General features: G+C 44.3%; 1 protein-coding gene across 9 annotated transcripts in view; it reads right to left on the minus strand.

Moving 5' to 3' along the window:
• Positions 1-15,491, minus strand: part of Plekhg1 (pleckstrin homology and RhoGEF domain containing G1) — a 209,754-nt gene that overhangs the window by 22,751 nt on the left and 171,512 nt on the right. For all 9 annotated transcript variants that reach the window (XM_052750975.1, XM_052750968.1, XM_052750969.1 and 6 more), the window contains 6 exons: positions 11,059-11,105; positions 7,422-7,572; positions 3,704-3,835; positions 2,063-2,245; positions 1,868-1,963; positions 1,675-1,761 (listed from right to left, as the gene is read on the minus strand). In XM_052750975.1, the coding sequence (XP_052606935.1) occupies positions 1,675-1,761; positions 1,868-1,963; positions 2,063-2,245; positions 3,704-3,835; positions 7,422-7,572; positions 11,059-11,105 (696 nt within the window). The remainder of the gene's footprint in view (positions 1-1,674; positions 1,762-1,867; positions 1,964-2,062; positions 2,246-3,703; positions 3,836-7,421; positions 7,573-11,058; positions 11,106-15,491) is intronic.

Below are 15,491 nucleotides of genomic sequence, written 5' to 3' on the forward strand. Positions count from 1 at the left end.
TTCCGAAAGGAGCTGAGTCACCTTGAGTAACTAGACCGTTTTCTTTAGCAGGGAGTCTGACCCTCTCCACTTTAGAGCACCTACCCCATCGAGGCTCCATCCCAGGGAATGACGTCATCACCACACCAGCGTCTCCAGCCCTTCACGGTTTCCTAATTCCCCTCAGCATTACCCTACCATTTCTCTTCATTCTTCACTCTAGCTCAGGGAACAGGTTTTCAGCTCCTTCCCAGGCTCCCCGCTACCATTTCTAGGCTTATGGCTCCATCCTTTCCACCTCCCATGACAAACGGCCCTTCCTCACCCGTGCTGCCTCCTCGTCTTCCCAGACAGCTCACTAACCTACACCTTTTCGAACTTTGTGGGGGAAAAAAAAAATGTCTCCACCCAACCTGTTTCTCCTTTCTTTTCAACCCACTGCGAACATTCTCAAATCCATATTCTGCATCTGTTTTGACTCCTCAAAGCTGCTTTTCTTTATCCCTGTTACCCCCCTCCTCATCAGGTCCCCTCCTCCCAGTCCTCACTGTGTGCTCCCTCTGGCAGTTTTCCAAGGACCCCTCCCCCAGCAGATGACCCGCTGGGATTCCCAGGAGTCCCTGTTTCCTTTATACATTCTTGTGGGCCATCTTGTCAAGCTACAGGGCTTCAGTCACGGCTTCTCCTAATCCTGGACTGCCAGAACCTGAATTTCCACCTCCGTTCACCTTGCCAGACGCTCCTCTGCTCCCATCCAACCGGTTAGGTGTCCTCTGGTTAACTCCCAACCCCAAGCCCTTCCTGCGCCTTCTGATTCAAGCGCTGTCTCAGAGGGTGACATCTGTTCCCTTTGCCTGGGCGAGCCGTCTTGCATCTGCTCCCTGTGCTGTGCTCCATAGGCGACTTGGCCGCCTTCCCCTTCCCCAGCCTCACCTCTGCCCTATCTCCTGGCACTCTGGTCCCAACGCCAGCTGTGTTTGGGGAGCAGGGTGTCACTCCGGTTTTGTTTACTCTGTTGTCTCGGCCTCCATCCCCTCCCTCTCCCCAGCTTCACAAGCACATTCCTCATCCTTCACGAAAGCAGGAGGCCTTTTCCTCCCCCCCCCCCCCCCCTCCTCACTGGCTGGAGCTGAACACTTTGTCCTTCTGCCCCAGGCCACCTGGCTTTCAGCACAATTGTTTCCCCACGTCCAGCACACAGATCTGGGTTAGGCGGGCAGCTTGCTCTCGCCTGGTAAATTCCTTTCCTGCCAAACTGGGCTTGGTTTCCTGCTGTTCCCACAGGACCCAACAGGGCCTCCTGAGGCTCCCAGGCCTCCTCAGAGGAGGTCTCATATTTTCTATTAGCTTCTTTATAGTCTTTCACTTATATTTTTTCCCCTTTTATCCTTTGGGCGGGGTGGAGGGGGGTGGGGTGGGGAAGAGTAGTTACCAACATTGCCTCCATAGCCAAAGACGTGTAAATCTGTAGCGGGAGCTATTGCCTCCTTTGTGTTTATATATGTCAATGTACAACCTCTGAAATGCCTTTTAGTGGACAGAGTTTTGCTTGGCCATCCTCCTGCCTCAGATTCCTGACTGCTGGGATTAAAGTCTCCACTTTGAAGCTTGGCCTTGCTTCCCGTCAGACTCCTTGCTAGGGCCTGGATCTTTTCCGCAAGCGTTGCCGTGTGCTGACTGACCTCAATCTCTTACCTTAGCCGGGATCTTTGCGGCATGGTTCTCCAGAATGAGTCTCTTCAGGTGCAGGACCCAGAGCCGTTTGTCTTGCTGGGATTTGGCCTGCAGGCGGAGATTTAAACAGTGAGATGTGAGGCCACACAGAGATGGTGGCCGGGCTCTGGGCATCTCTGCGATGCGGGGACCTAGGAGTGGACCGCCCTGTTACCTGAACTGTGTGCTGCAGCTTGGGGTTCTTGTAGTGGAAGACGCTGAAGCTGAGCGGCTCCTTTGGAATCACCTCCACAAGCATGAGGTTGCCACACTGCAGCGGAGAACACGGGTGGGTGAGGCGCACTTGGGCACGCCACCAGCCACCACCCCCCCCCAGGGCCTTGCATGCCGCCGCCCCGTGAGGACCCACCAGGATGTGAGCTTTGTAGGTAAAGGTGTCGTCTCTCTTCTTTGTGATGAGAAGCAGCTTGTCCAGGAGGAAGAGTGTCCTCTCATTCTTGGCCCTCTGGATGCGGAAGGTCCCCTCTAGCACCAGCTCCCCGTAGCTGGTGAGGTCTGGCCCTTTCCAGTTCGTTAGCAAGCTCTGGATCTCCTAAGCAAAGGGAAATTCACCTCTAATTAAACACCAGGCACACTGCAACGCTTCGCAGACTCAGTGACGGGTCACTGAACCTCAAGGCTGGTGACCGACAGAAGCCAGTGTTTATGGGGCAAGGCTGTCGGTCGAGGGTTACCTGAAATGAATCAAATCGTCAGCTGCTGAATTGCTAACTGCTCATTGCCATTCTTTCACGATCCAGTGTTATGGCCGGCATCGGTCACAGGGTCGTCAGCAGTGTGCTGCCATCATAGATGGCACCCTCCTCAAACTTGTCTCATTCTCTTCTCTTTGAATTAAAACCCTTCAGTGTTTAACTTGAGAATGTTCTAGAAACTGAGTTCCATACCGTACATAAGTAACTCAAAACTGAAGCCTGGGTAAAACCACAGACATTTTCTCAGGACTCTCCCAACTTCAAGTTCATTTACCCAGAAAGGAAATGGACATAGCTGGATGTACATCCCGTGTGAGCCTGGTGCTCATGGAGCCATAAAGAGTGTGTCAGATCCCCTGGAACTGGAATTACGGACCATTGTGAGAATTGTGAGCCTCCATCTGTGTGGGTGCTGGGAACTGAACCTGGATCCCCAGCAAGTGCTCTTAGCCACCGAGCCCTCTTCCCAGCATCTTGTTTTTAAGTGGCTCATTTTTTGAAGAGTCTGGGACATAACCAAAAGTTCCTGCAGGGGTGGTGGTGGGGTGCTGAGAATTTAGGGTTCATAATCTATGCGCATGTGCTGCATGGCTATGTAAGCCCCTGTACGCATGCGCGGAGCTCCTTTCAAAAGCATACTGTCGGCCCCTTACTTTCTCGCTGTCACCTCCCTTTTAGAGGCCACTTCCGTGAACTCTCCCTCTCTTCACACTCCCTTAATAAACTCTTCATGTAGGCTTTGTTGTATCTTGTGGTCCATTATACGACAGATGGACCTTAGCAAACCTGTCACCTGTCACATTTTAAAGTTGGAAAAACTAAATGCTCTTGAGATTCGTGTCTCAAGTGAAAGGCGAAGGAACTGCTCCAGTCTCCAGTCCCCTCATCGAGTCACCTGCCCGGTGACCACCCTAACACTGTATGTCATGGTTTTGTATAAACTAGCGAGAGAGGAAGAGGGGCGTTACAAGTCCTTAAATAGTTCAGAGAGAATTTGATTTTAGCAAGAGTTGTAAGTGATTTGTAATGATATCAGATAAGGCCTTCGGAGACTCCTATTTAATCAGGGTCGTCAAAGGAGCTATAACAAAATTATTAGTTTAAAAGTGATAAATTTTGTCCTATGTAGTCACTGTCATCAAGGGTCGGTATTATCCGTGTCCTGACCCGGTCTTCAGGGAGAACTGTGGTGAGGGACTGTCAATGAGGGGCACTACTCCCGCAGCCTGAACACGTGACTCGGAAAACAGCGATGTGTCGTCGGAGCACTCGCTGGGAACCGTCCCCCGGCTCACCTGCAAGCGGACAGCATGCTCATGCTTCCGTTTCATGTCATTGATGTGCCAGGCCACTCTCTGCATCGTGTCTATAGCATCAAGCACGACATCATAGCCTTCTGTGTCCTTGTCAAGGTGGTTTTCTATTTCCTTTAAAAAAAAAAAATCTGTTATTAGTTCTTTCTTCCCATGTAGTCAATGAAGCGAATGGCTTCACACACACACACACACACACACACACACACACACACACACACACACACACACACACACATATGTATAATATATACACACACATATATATGTACACATATATGAATATGTAATATATTATATATAAATTACATATAATTTATTTGTGTATTATCATCATACCTTAAGTTTAAGATATAATTTTACCATAAACACCTACCATAAAAAACCCTCACAAAATGGGCAGAAATAATGAATATTACAGTACCAATATAAAGGGTACAACCCCTGCAGGAAGCCACATGGAGATATTGTAGTTGCAGTGGTGTCCAGGATAAGAGAGCATTTAGTAATATAGTTCTCATTCTCAAAAACAAAATATTTTAAAAATACATTATATATTAAAATATATTATGTATATTATATATATATTTATATATTTATATATTTATATAGTGGGTACCCTGTGTAAAGCTCAGTGATAGAGCATGTGTTCAGTATGTACAGGTCCTTGGTCTGAGCCTCAGCACTTGACACCAGAGAGAGAAAGGGAGCAAGAGAGAAAGCTTTTAGCAAGTGGGGTTTCATGTAGTCATGTTTGAAGCCCAAACGGCAGTCATTCAGAGTGTTGAAAGGCTCCCAGTGTTCCAGAGCTGATTCTCTACTGTTGGGGCAGTTTGCATGACCATTCATCTCACCACAGAGTTTCACCATCCCAGGGACAGAGATGCTACAACCCCTGTTATAATTCTCTACCTCTTCTAAGGCTCTTGGACTCCTGAAGATTCCAGAGAGACCTCCAGTCTTTTGCTTTCTTATCTTTTCCAGTGTGCCTAACAGGAAGATGGTGTCAGAAAATGCCTTTTCCTGTTTTTGGTTCTGAGGACCAAGCTTAGGGCCAGACAAGTGTTCTACCACTGAGCTACATCTCCAGCCTCAACAAATGTCTATTAATTTGAAACAATATCTTCTTTAAAAAAAGTAACCTTACATAAGTACAGAGAGCTTCCATACTCATGGGTTCCACATCGAGAATAGCTTTATCAGCCTGAGGATTGCTGTATCTATAGCTATTACACTGTTTGGGAACAATGTTTTTTTAAAAAAGTCTACACTTGCTCAATGCAGATCTATTCCCTAAACAGTATAATAGTTACACACACAGTACTTACATTATGTTAGATATTATAAGTAAACTAGAGGTTGTTTAAAGCCTAATATATGCAGGAAAGTATGTGAGTTATTTGCAAATAATTCTCCGATTTTGTGATTTCTAAAAACATAGCACACAGAACAATAGGTTTCATCATGGCACTCTATGCTATTTTATATAGGAGATTTGAGCATCTGTAGAGGGATCTGGAATCAATCCTCTGGAGATACTAAAGCAGTTGGTCATTAGATGCTTTATGACATCTAATCACCCATGACTATCTAAAGAGCAAACACTGGAGCTTTGGGTATAATCCTGAGGATAAACCCCATAACTTTACAGTAACACTGTTAAACATTGAATATTCAAGTTTTTTATTATTTAGCTTGACCATGGGGAAGAATCTGCATTTTCTTTCCAAAGTCTCAGGCCCATCTGTTAAAATGTCTAAGAAAAACGCACTGTAAAATGAAGGTTAATATGAAACTCTTCTTTTAGTTTAAGAGTCGATTCTGTCTATCTATAAATGGACAGAGAAGTTCTGGGGATGGTCTTGTGAGGACACACACGTGTGGCTCAACTTTGAATTGATGTGAATTATGGGAAGATATTCTAAGCTACGTGTAAAAGCAAAAATACCTCAAAAGGCAACAACAAGATAATTTGGAATACATTCAGTTACCATTCTTCTTTTTTTTCCTTCATTAATAGCCATTTACAAATATCAATTAAGTTTTTGTAAAGATCTTGATTACTCAGAGGAGCTAAGATCTTGGATTTTTCTTGATTGATGGCTACCTAATTCTCTAGAAGACTAATGTCTTATATGTCATAGTGACTCAGTTTAGCAGAGATATATCCTGCGAGAGGTTTTTTTTTTTTTCAAGAATTGTCTGAATACTGACTTAGCAAACTTATTCCACTGAATCTTTTTTTTTTTTTTTTTGGTTTTTCGAGACAGGGTTTCTCTGTGTAGTTATAGTGCCTGGCCTGGATCTCGCTCTGTAGACCAGGCTGGCCTCGAACTCACAGAGCTCCGCCTGGCTCTGCCTCCCGAGTGCTGGGATTAAAGGTGTGTGCCACCACCGCCCGGCATCTTACTAAATCTTGAAGGTCACTAGGATTAACTTAAAAATTAAGGAACTATTTCTAGTGCAGCTTCATAAGACAGCAGACGATTCTCCAAGGATAAGCTACTTAAGCAAGTAGACGAAGACATTTTTGGTAAAATTCTACATATGTGAACTCAGCAAACCATTCATGATTGCCCAAGTTAGAAACCTAGAATCATTTCAAAAGAAACACCACATATGGTCAACGGTCACGCCACCCTGAACACGTTTGATCTTGTCTGATCTTGGAACTGAGACAGGGTTGGGCTTGATTAGTACCTGGGTGGGAGAGATACCAGGAATGCTGACAAAACAGAGCTCTGGATTAAAATTTTTACTTATTTGTTGTTTGATTGGTTGAAGGAGGGTCTTATGTAGCATAGGCAGGCCTCAAACCCTCTGTCTAGCTGAGGATGATACCACGGTCTTGATCCTCCTGCCTCTACCTCTAAAATACCTTTAGGAAAAGATTCTTAATCTAGTATACAGAATAACAAATTATAAACACTATCTCATTTTTATTGAATGGCTATGAGCCACAGTGAATGTAGCACCTTAGAGGATCTGGAGGTAGACAGACTTGCCTTGGGGTTCTGTTCCTCAGCTTAACTATTCTGTTTTTCCTCCCACTGCAAAGCTAAGTAAATCCAACTAGTAGAATGCAAATGATCTTCAATAGAACTTTCTCCATTAACTAAACTTCCTTAGAGGATATGAGAGGTGAATCTGAAATCTACATCCATCTTATTTCTAAAGCCTTCTCGACTATTATACAAGTAATAGAAACTACTAGAAAGGGTCGATAGCCAGAACCGAGGCTAAGCCCCACTCAGAGACCCTTCACGGGGCTGCCCCTCTGTCCACCCTCTTTCCAGCACTTTCTCTTTTCTTCCATATGAGGCCCAATCTATGACAGTTTTCCCTCCCAGCTGCCTACTGAATTGGGGCTCATGGAAATAATGCAAAACAGGAAAATGAATCTGCTTTTCATTTAGATGCTAGCTCCCTGCCTGTAACTGACCCTGTCCAGCACAAGGCATTCCTCAGCCCTGTCACTATCCAAGTTCAAATTAATCTTTCAGCTTGGCTGTTGTCGATGGGGCTGCAGCCCTAGCAGTCAAGTATCTCTAATTCCTCAAAGCGGTTGTAAAGCATGAGTGTAGAAAGTGTTTCCATATGAGCACAACATTTTCTGGCACTCCCACCCCGCCCCCAATTTAATATACACACCCCAAGCCCCCATCCCCTGGCAAGAGTTCTAGCACAGGCTGAGACTTACATGTAGAAGGAGATGATATTTGAGAATCCGCTGGACTGGTTTTAAGAGATAGGACCCTAGGGGCAGTGAGTGTTTCAGAGTTTCCTGGCGCTCTCGGAAGAACTTGGCCAGTATCTTGTTCCTCATACACTCGGTTAGCACGGCCACAGACCTGCAAGAGAAGCACATGCTTTTCATCACGATGATGCCATGTCTTATGTGGGTGTTTGAGGTTTCAACGCCAGTCTTGGTGGAAATATCCTGAAACAGGTAGAGTAGCCATGGAGCTAGCTCCTGGCTAGAATGCCTTGGAGCAAGTCAGGAAAAGGTGTCCCTTTGGATGGATTGAATTAGAAAAGGGAACTGAACCCAGTGGCATAGAACCATGGGTTTGGGCTTCGACAGCCCCACTCTAGCTTGACAAGAGACATTTGTATTGGACTTTAACCCCCTATACAAGCCTCATCCAGATGTCTTTGTACAGCACTCATGGTGCGCATCTGGATTCAGTTCCCACAGGCCAGGTTATCAGGCACAGCTTGCCTGGTTTAAGACAAACAGTTCCTTTTTTTTTTTTTTTTATCACAGACTTGGTTTCCTATCAGGACAGTTGTCACCCCTCAGACAGTTTGAGAAATGTGCCTACTCTACCACTTCCCAAGGGTTGACCTCTCTCAGAGAAACTCTGAAGAGCTGCCCCCTCTACTGACAATCTTCTCTACTGACAATTTTTGGTAGTTTCACTGCAGGGTATTAGAAAAGGGGCAAGAGTCCCTTCTGCAGTTCCCAAAGTAATACATAGCTCCAACGCATCTTAAAGCAGGAGTGTATAATGATGCTTATCCCTTCCATATCAAGCTAGTTAATAAGATCAGCTATCACACACACGCGCAAATTAAAATTCTGATGCATGCGGGTGGGAACCATTCTATTCTTTTCTTCCCCAAGTTACTGCAATGTTTTCAAGATTAATTGAGACAATCAGATGGAGCCAAACAGCAAAATAAGACTCCTTGGAAAGACATTAAGTGAAAGTCTTGTAATTAAGCTGTTAGAGTCCTTTTGTGCTATCTGCTTTAGAAATATCAGTTAAAACGGATTTATTTCTCCCTTGAGTCCTGATTTGTAAACTCTTCATTGTGTGACCTGGGTATTTCTCTGAAGTCTTTTGGAATTAGGTGCAGCTGCTCAGTAGCCTGGTGGGTGACTGATGGCCCAATCTCTTGCTCAAGATCGGAATCTGCTACAAATCAGGGCACATGACGAGGTTCCCGGAAATCTCAGGAATAGGGCAGGCATCTGAGGACAATGGCATGACCTCCTTTGTGTCTGTCCCTCGGGGAAGGAGGGAGGGACCTGTGCCTCTTCATAGTGAAATCACCAGGGTGTGATTGGCATGAAAGAAGAAGTCACTTGCCAAGGTGTGCCTGTCACATTTAGAATCATCAGCCTGGGTCTCAAGTGGGGAGAAAAATCTTGGCACTCCGCGCTTGCTAAGACAGGGACCAGGGAATTTCAAGTCTCAGAGCAAACTGCCTGGAGACAGGCACAGAAATATTTCTTTGTAGATATGAAAGCCACACATTGGGCAAGAACTGGACATGCCTTCTTCATTGAGAACATCCCTCTGTTAACACAGATTTCTTTAAAGGCAGACTCATGATCAAAACACAGTCTCCAGGAAACTGTCCTTAACAATCCCCACTGGGGTGATTTCTTGCTACTTCTGTGTCTTTAGCTTCTGCTGCATGTTACCGAGTTCATACCATATTCATTCCCATTTAGGTATTTAATTGCCCCTATTAAACAATTTCAGTGGTATATACAGTTGGGTTCTGCCCCTCCAAAGCATACAAGCTACTTGAAGGCAGGAATGTTGGGTTCTGGTTCCTGCAGATCTCCACTAACCAGGGAACAGTGTGGCATGAATAACAGGTTCTTAAAATTCTTTTTGCACACGAGTTCACTTTCCTAGGATCCCCAAACAGCCCATGATGGCAAAGCATAGTGCTTCAGAAAGTTGGACAAACTTTCTGAATTTTTGATTTGGAAAGTTTCTATAATGAGGTTATGTCTTTGGATGGTATGTTCATAGTGAAATGCACAGAGACAGACCATCTCAAGCCAGTCCTTCTGACCATCAGACATAGCACCTTGCTGATTTATCAGTTTGAACAGCTTCCCTTTTGCGTGGGAAGAACTTCTGTGGACTGGCTCCATGGTTCCTCTGCTGCATGGTATTTTTGGCTTATGGATCATGAGATTTAGTTGATGCATCCTATAGTCCATACTGTATCAGAAAAAAATGCTTAAGTGTAACCCTGCAAACTATGGGTATGTCTATATAAAAGGATCATGACAAATGCTTGAATATGCATGTGGGGTGTTTGTTTTAAAGAGAAATCTGGGAAAAGCATACCTGTCCATCCAAATGAATAACCATGGTGTCACATGTCACATCTTGAACATTATTTACAGGAGACTAAAATTTTACAATGGGAAGTGGTTGTTAAAAGTAATTATGAACTTCAGGCTTCTTACTATAGCCTAACCTTTTAGGCAACTCCTGGGTTGCAGGTTAGGGGTGTATGTCCTTCCTTTCCTTGGAGGCCACAAGGATTCTACTGTACACTGTATCCTTGTGGACCACCTCTGCCAAAATTGACCAAGGGTGTGCAAGTCACCCCAGCTCTCTTTCTGGCTGGGCTATAAGAGCCGGCTGATCATCTCTTCACACAAAGCTCCAGAACTTTATGAAGATATGGTGGTGGGTGGCCTGAGGCTGGAGCAACTTGGCTGACATCCTCATTGGGCTGTCCATCAGACAAGACCCTCTGGAGTTCATTTGCCATGGGTCCCTCAGCAGGGTCATCCATAAAATGGGAAGAAGGAAGGTGGTGATGGATTTGCATTTTATAAAACTCTACTGGGTTTCTGGCACTGGGGTGGGTGTCCTGGATTCCTTTATTCTCCAAGAATCTCTACATTACTCTACATGTTTAATTTAGCATTTGTTTTAATCCTGCTCAGGGGTCAAATATCCAATAAATGTCTTGTGGAGAGACAAGAAGTGCCTAGAGTTGTAGCCTTGTCTTTTGGCCCTTATTCAGTGATCAGTACCTTTTCCAGGATGCTCCTGGTACTGCCATCCCAATACCAATCTTAGATACAAGCGAAATGGAGCCAACATCCCTGGGAGGCTGGGAGTCATGCCGACTGCTCATGATCTGTCCTTTCTGAACTTTATAAAACTTGGGAAACTCATAAAGTTTACCAAGCAAAACTGGAACATATTTTCTTCCCAGCTTGGTTACACAAATGCATCTTCAAAATGCGGCACACATTTTAAAAAAGGGCGAACAGAGAAGTAGATAGCCCTATGCAACAACACGGATATATCAATTTTCCTTTGGAGCTGTGCAGTGATGTTCCCGGTCTTATCCAATGTCTTCCATGAATTTTCCCTGCTCCAGCTCCATGGATCCTCCCAGTCCTAAAGGCGTCAAACAGTATCTGAGATCCCCAGAGTCCGTTCTCAACATTTTCGCATTTCCCATGGTCTTCAGCACAGTGCCAGGCAGACAGTGCCCGATACTGCATCTAACGACTTGAAACAAAAACAAAACGGAGAAGAACTCTGCTCCTTTCTAAGCCATACCTTGGGTAGTTGGTGCAGTACTGGGTGTAAATGTGGAACTCTTCACTCTACAAGGAAACAAAGGAGACTTTCATAAGCCCCAGAGCACAGACAACAACAGTCATTCAAAAACAACACAAGAAAGAGCAATCAGGCTTTTACCATCCCCGTCACATTGGTCTGCCCCCCGAGCCTGTGTGGCCATCATCTGTGCCCACTCCTTTTTACCCAGAATCCATGTAACTTGAACTCACTCAAGTCCAATAAACACCCTGAAAACCTGCTGTGTCCCAGTGACTCTGAAGACAAACAGAAAGAGATGAAAACGAAGTTTTTAACCCCAGGTGCTTACGGAAACGTAAGCAGGTTCTGTTTAAACACCACGCAGTAAGAATATGTCGGAATATGCATGGGAGACCAGAAAGCTGCTCCACATGCACAAGTCCTGCATGTGCAGCTCTCTCCACCATGGGCCTCCCTGCTTTTTTCCCTGCATAGGCACTGGGCCTGCCTTGAGAAGGCGTGCAGGCTGCATTTCTTCCCAGCAGCTTTCCTTGAGATTTTGGGTTGAGCCAACGGTTTCTGACTGTGAACCTTCACCAAAGCCGGCATTCATCTGTCTGGGAGCACTGACCAAATGGTACTGATGTCTTCTGTTTATCTCTCTGGCTCACCATAGCCAGGGCAGGGGCCACATTTGTCCTCCTGACAGATAACACCTGTTGACCCCTGTCTCCTCCTGAATATCAGCAGAGAACAGAGCCTAGGTCTTCTCACCTGCATGCACCTAGCACAGGAGCCATGTCTCAAAAGCAACAAAAGTTTGACTAGCAAATGGACCCCCATCCCACCCAAGGCTACCTTAATCTTTCAGCTGTGAATTCGTATTACAGGAAATAATACATTGATACTGGTTGATTCGGACAGTTCTTCAAAAAGGTAGGGTCACAACGCCATAGAAATATAAAATAAGCATTGTCTCTTATCTTATTTCACCTATTAATGAGGAAATTGGTCAGATATTACAAACTGGATCAAAAGAAAAAGAAACAGAGCACACTTAGGTTAATGAAGACTGATGACATGAATTTTTACAAAGAGATACAAAACTGGCCTTTTCCTTCCATGGCCTGGGGTGAGGAAAGAAATCAATTGTCAAGTCAGTCATGATGATGCAAGGCAGGGCCAGAAGGACTGTGAGCTTGAGGTCAGCTTGGACTACACAGTAAGACTGTCTGAAAGGGAAGGAGGGAGTTGGGAAGGGAGGGGGAGGAAAGGGAGGGAAGAGAGGAAAGAGGAGGTGAAGGAAGAGGGGAGGAAGGAAGGAAGGGAGGAAGAGGAGGGAAGGAAGGATGAGAAGGGAAGAAAGGGGAAGAGGAGGAGGAAAGGAGAGGAGGAAGAGAGAAGGGGACCCATCACCCCAGTTCCTTTGCATCCTTGAGGACAAGCACTATTTATACTACTCTCGGGTCTGTAGGATCGACAAAGTGGAAAAACATTCTGTACACCCTCTGGTGTACACGGACCTTACTGAATTACTGACTGGGAAGAATAAGCCAGAAAACAGGCGGTGACACCCACTGACTTGTCTTTGGGGATTCCCTACACCGCCAAGGGAAAGAAATACATCCTCGGTAGGTGTAAGGAAAGTTAGAGTTTCACACTTCTGGTTGGGCAACTGTCAGAACGAAGGGCTCAAGCCAAAGAATTACTGGCTCTTGCAAACACTGAACTAGAATTTCATTTTGACCAAGAGCCGCGGGGTATTTTGCCAGGAATTCACATTTCCTGGCTTCCTAAACAACTCCATGCTCAAGACACTGCTTATTTCTGATATTGTTAACTTTAATTTTTAATTCTTGTCTCTACTTAGAATCTTCTTGGTTAAACTCAAGTAAGACTAAGTCAATATTTATTTTTTAAAAATTCATTATGGAACATTTTAAGCATATATAAAATTAGAGAGGATGGTAACTATTCAGGTAGCCACCATCCAACGTGATAACCATTAACTCAAAGTTTATATCTCCCTGCTCCTCTTGCCCCTGCTGCCATCACACTGAAGTAAATTCTAGACAACATATCATGTCACTTATAATTATTTTACTACATGTCTGTAACCATTTTTTTTCAAAAATATTTTGTATTTTATGTGTATGGGTGTTTTGCCAGCATGTACGCCTAAGAACCACATGTAAGCATGGTGCCCTTGGGGCCCAGAAGGGGGCCTCACATCCCTTGGAACTAGACTTACAGATGTTTGTGAGCCACCATGTGGATGCTGGGTATCAAACTTGGGTCCTATGGCAGAACAGCCCCTGCTCTTAATCTCTGAGCCATTTCTCCAGCCTCTGTCTCTACGCATTTTAATCAAGAGGCCTCACAATTCCACGATCATACTTAAATAATCCCATGACATAAGGTTTGCCAATAACTATTCACATTTCTCTCTTCTGGTTCCTTTCCTTTCACATTCCACTGCTTGATTTGAAGCCCACAAAAGACTCATACACAGCACATGTTATCAACTGGTTGATTATTTTTGTTCATTTGTTTGCTTTGTAATGCCGGGACCCAGAATCCCAGCATCCTTGGCAAATCCTCTACCCTCCACTGATCTTTACATCTCGACTGGTTTTCCCCTTGACATTTAGCTGTTGAAGAAACCCAACCATTCATTTCCCACATGGTGCCAGGCTCAGTGGTCCTGGGGACACATTGCAGTCCCTCTCTGGATCCTCTCCATTGTGCTACTGAGTGCTAACAGAGGTTGGCTCAGATTGAGGATTTATAGTTTGGCAAAATGCACCATAGGTTGTACTGTACTCCCAACAGGAGGCGCAAATGTCTGGACATCTTTTTTGTGATGTTAATAGCCATTGGTGATTACTATTAAGTTTGTTTCCAGGGGTTACCAATGGTGATATTTCTAGTTCAGTCATTCCTTCTTTAATTGATTATTCTCAGAATAATGTGTTGGTTTCTTAGTATCCTGTAAAGAACCTGTCTGATTATTAATGTCACTGTAAATTCAAAAATAGGAATATGTTTATTTAATGAGGTTCAGTTATTTTCAAATAACTATCTTTACTTGTATTAGTCAGGGTTCTTTAGTGGAACAGAATTTATAGAATGAATGAATGAATGAATCCATCCATCCATCCATCCATCTATCCATCCACCCAGGAAGGGGATTTATTAGAGTGGCTTATGGTCTGTGGTCCAGTTAGTCCAACAGTGGCTGTCTGGACATCAATGGAAGGTCCAAGAATCTAGTTCAGTCCATGAGGCTGGATGTCTCAACTGGTCTTCAGTATGTACCAGAATCACAAAGAAGTGGGTTCTAATGCCAGTGGAGGAATGGACTTGCCAGAGAAAGTGAGAGCAAGCAGGCAAAGAGAGAGAGCTTCCTTCTTCCATGTCCTTTACATAGACTGCCAGCAGAAGGTGTGGCCCAGATTAAAGGTGGATCTTCCTACCTCCAAAGATCTGAATTAAAAGTGGGCCTTCCCACTTCAAATGATTTAACTAAAAAACAAAAAACAAAAAACAAAAAACAAAACAAAACAAAACAAAAACAAAACAAACAAACAAACAAAAAACCTCTCACAGGTGTGCTCAGCCACTTAGGTTTTGGTTAATTCCAGATGTAGTCAATTGACAACCAGGAATGACCATCACACCGGTGTTCAAATGACCCCCATCTTTGACCAGTAGGCACCTCTTCTCTGATACCGGCCTAATTGTGTCTATCACATGACCTATCATCTTCAGAAATTTCATGTTTTATGTGTGACAAGATATTCCAGAACATATTGTATATTTCCCAACCACCCACACCCATGCTTCCCAGAGCCCCGACCCTCCATAGGAAGCAGTATTTGGAGACCAGTCTGGGTATTAGGAACACTCTAGCTATTGGATTTATCATTTTTAGGGCTTCTCAATGGACAAAGTTAGGGATATTGCTTTTCTAAGAGATTTTAAAGGAGACTTGGTCCATACTAATACAAAATTTAAAAAAAAAACCCAAAATGCTGAAAATCCAATCTTTGAGAATAAGCATGATGGAATAAGTGGAAAATCCCACACTTGAACTCATGCAAGGGGAAGCATAAGACACAACTGCACTGAAAATATTATGCAGAATCACTTCAGCCTAGGTGTAGAGGAAGTGTTACTGCATTCTGTGTTCACACTTGCATCTCATCCTTAAGATACTGTATTACGTATATGAAAAGTTTCAAAATCTGAACTATTTCTGGTCCTAAGCCTTTGGGATAAGGGTGGCACTACCTGTCATTCAGATTCAGAACTACAGGACTTAGTAAGTCTGGAGCATTCCTGCTTCTCTATTTCTCCCGGCAATTTCATTTCTCAAGGGCACTAACATCAGTGCTCCCTTGCATGATTCCATAGCACACTCTATAGTTTTCACAGGAGAACAGGAACAT

This window comes from Peromyscus californicus, unplaced genomic scaffold, assembly GCF_007827085.1.
Source record: "Peromyscus californicus insignis strain IS unplaced genomic scaffold, ASM782708v3 Scaffold_22__1_contigs__length_63687245, whole genome shotgun sequence".
In the NCBI taxonomy this organism is placed as follows: domain Eukaryota; kingdom Metazoa; phylum Chordata; class Mammalia; order Rodentia; family Cricetidae; genus Peromyscus; species Peromyscus californicus.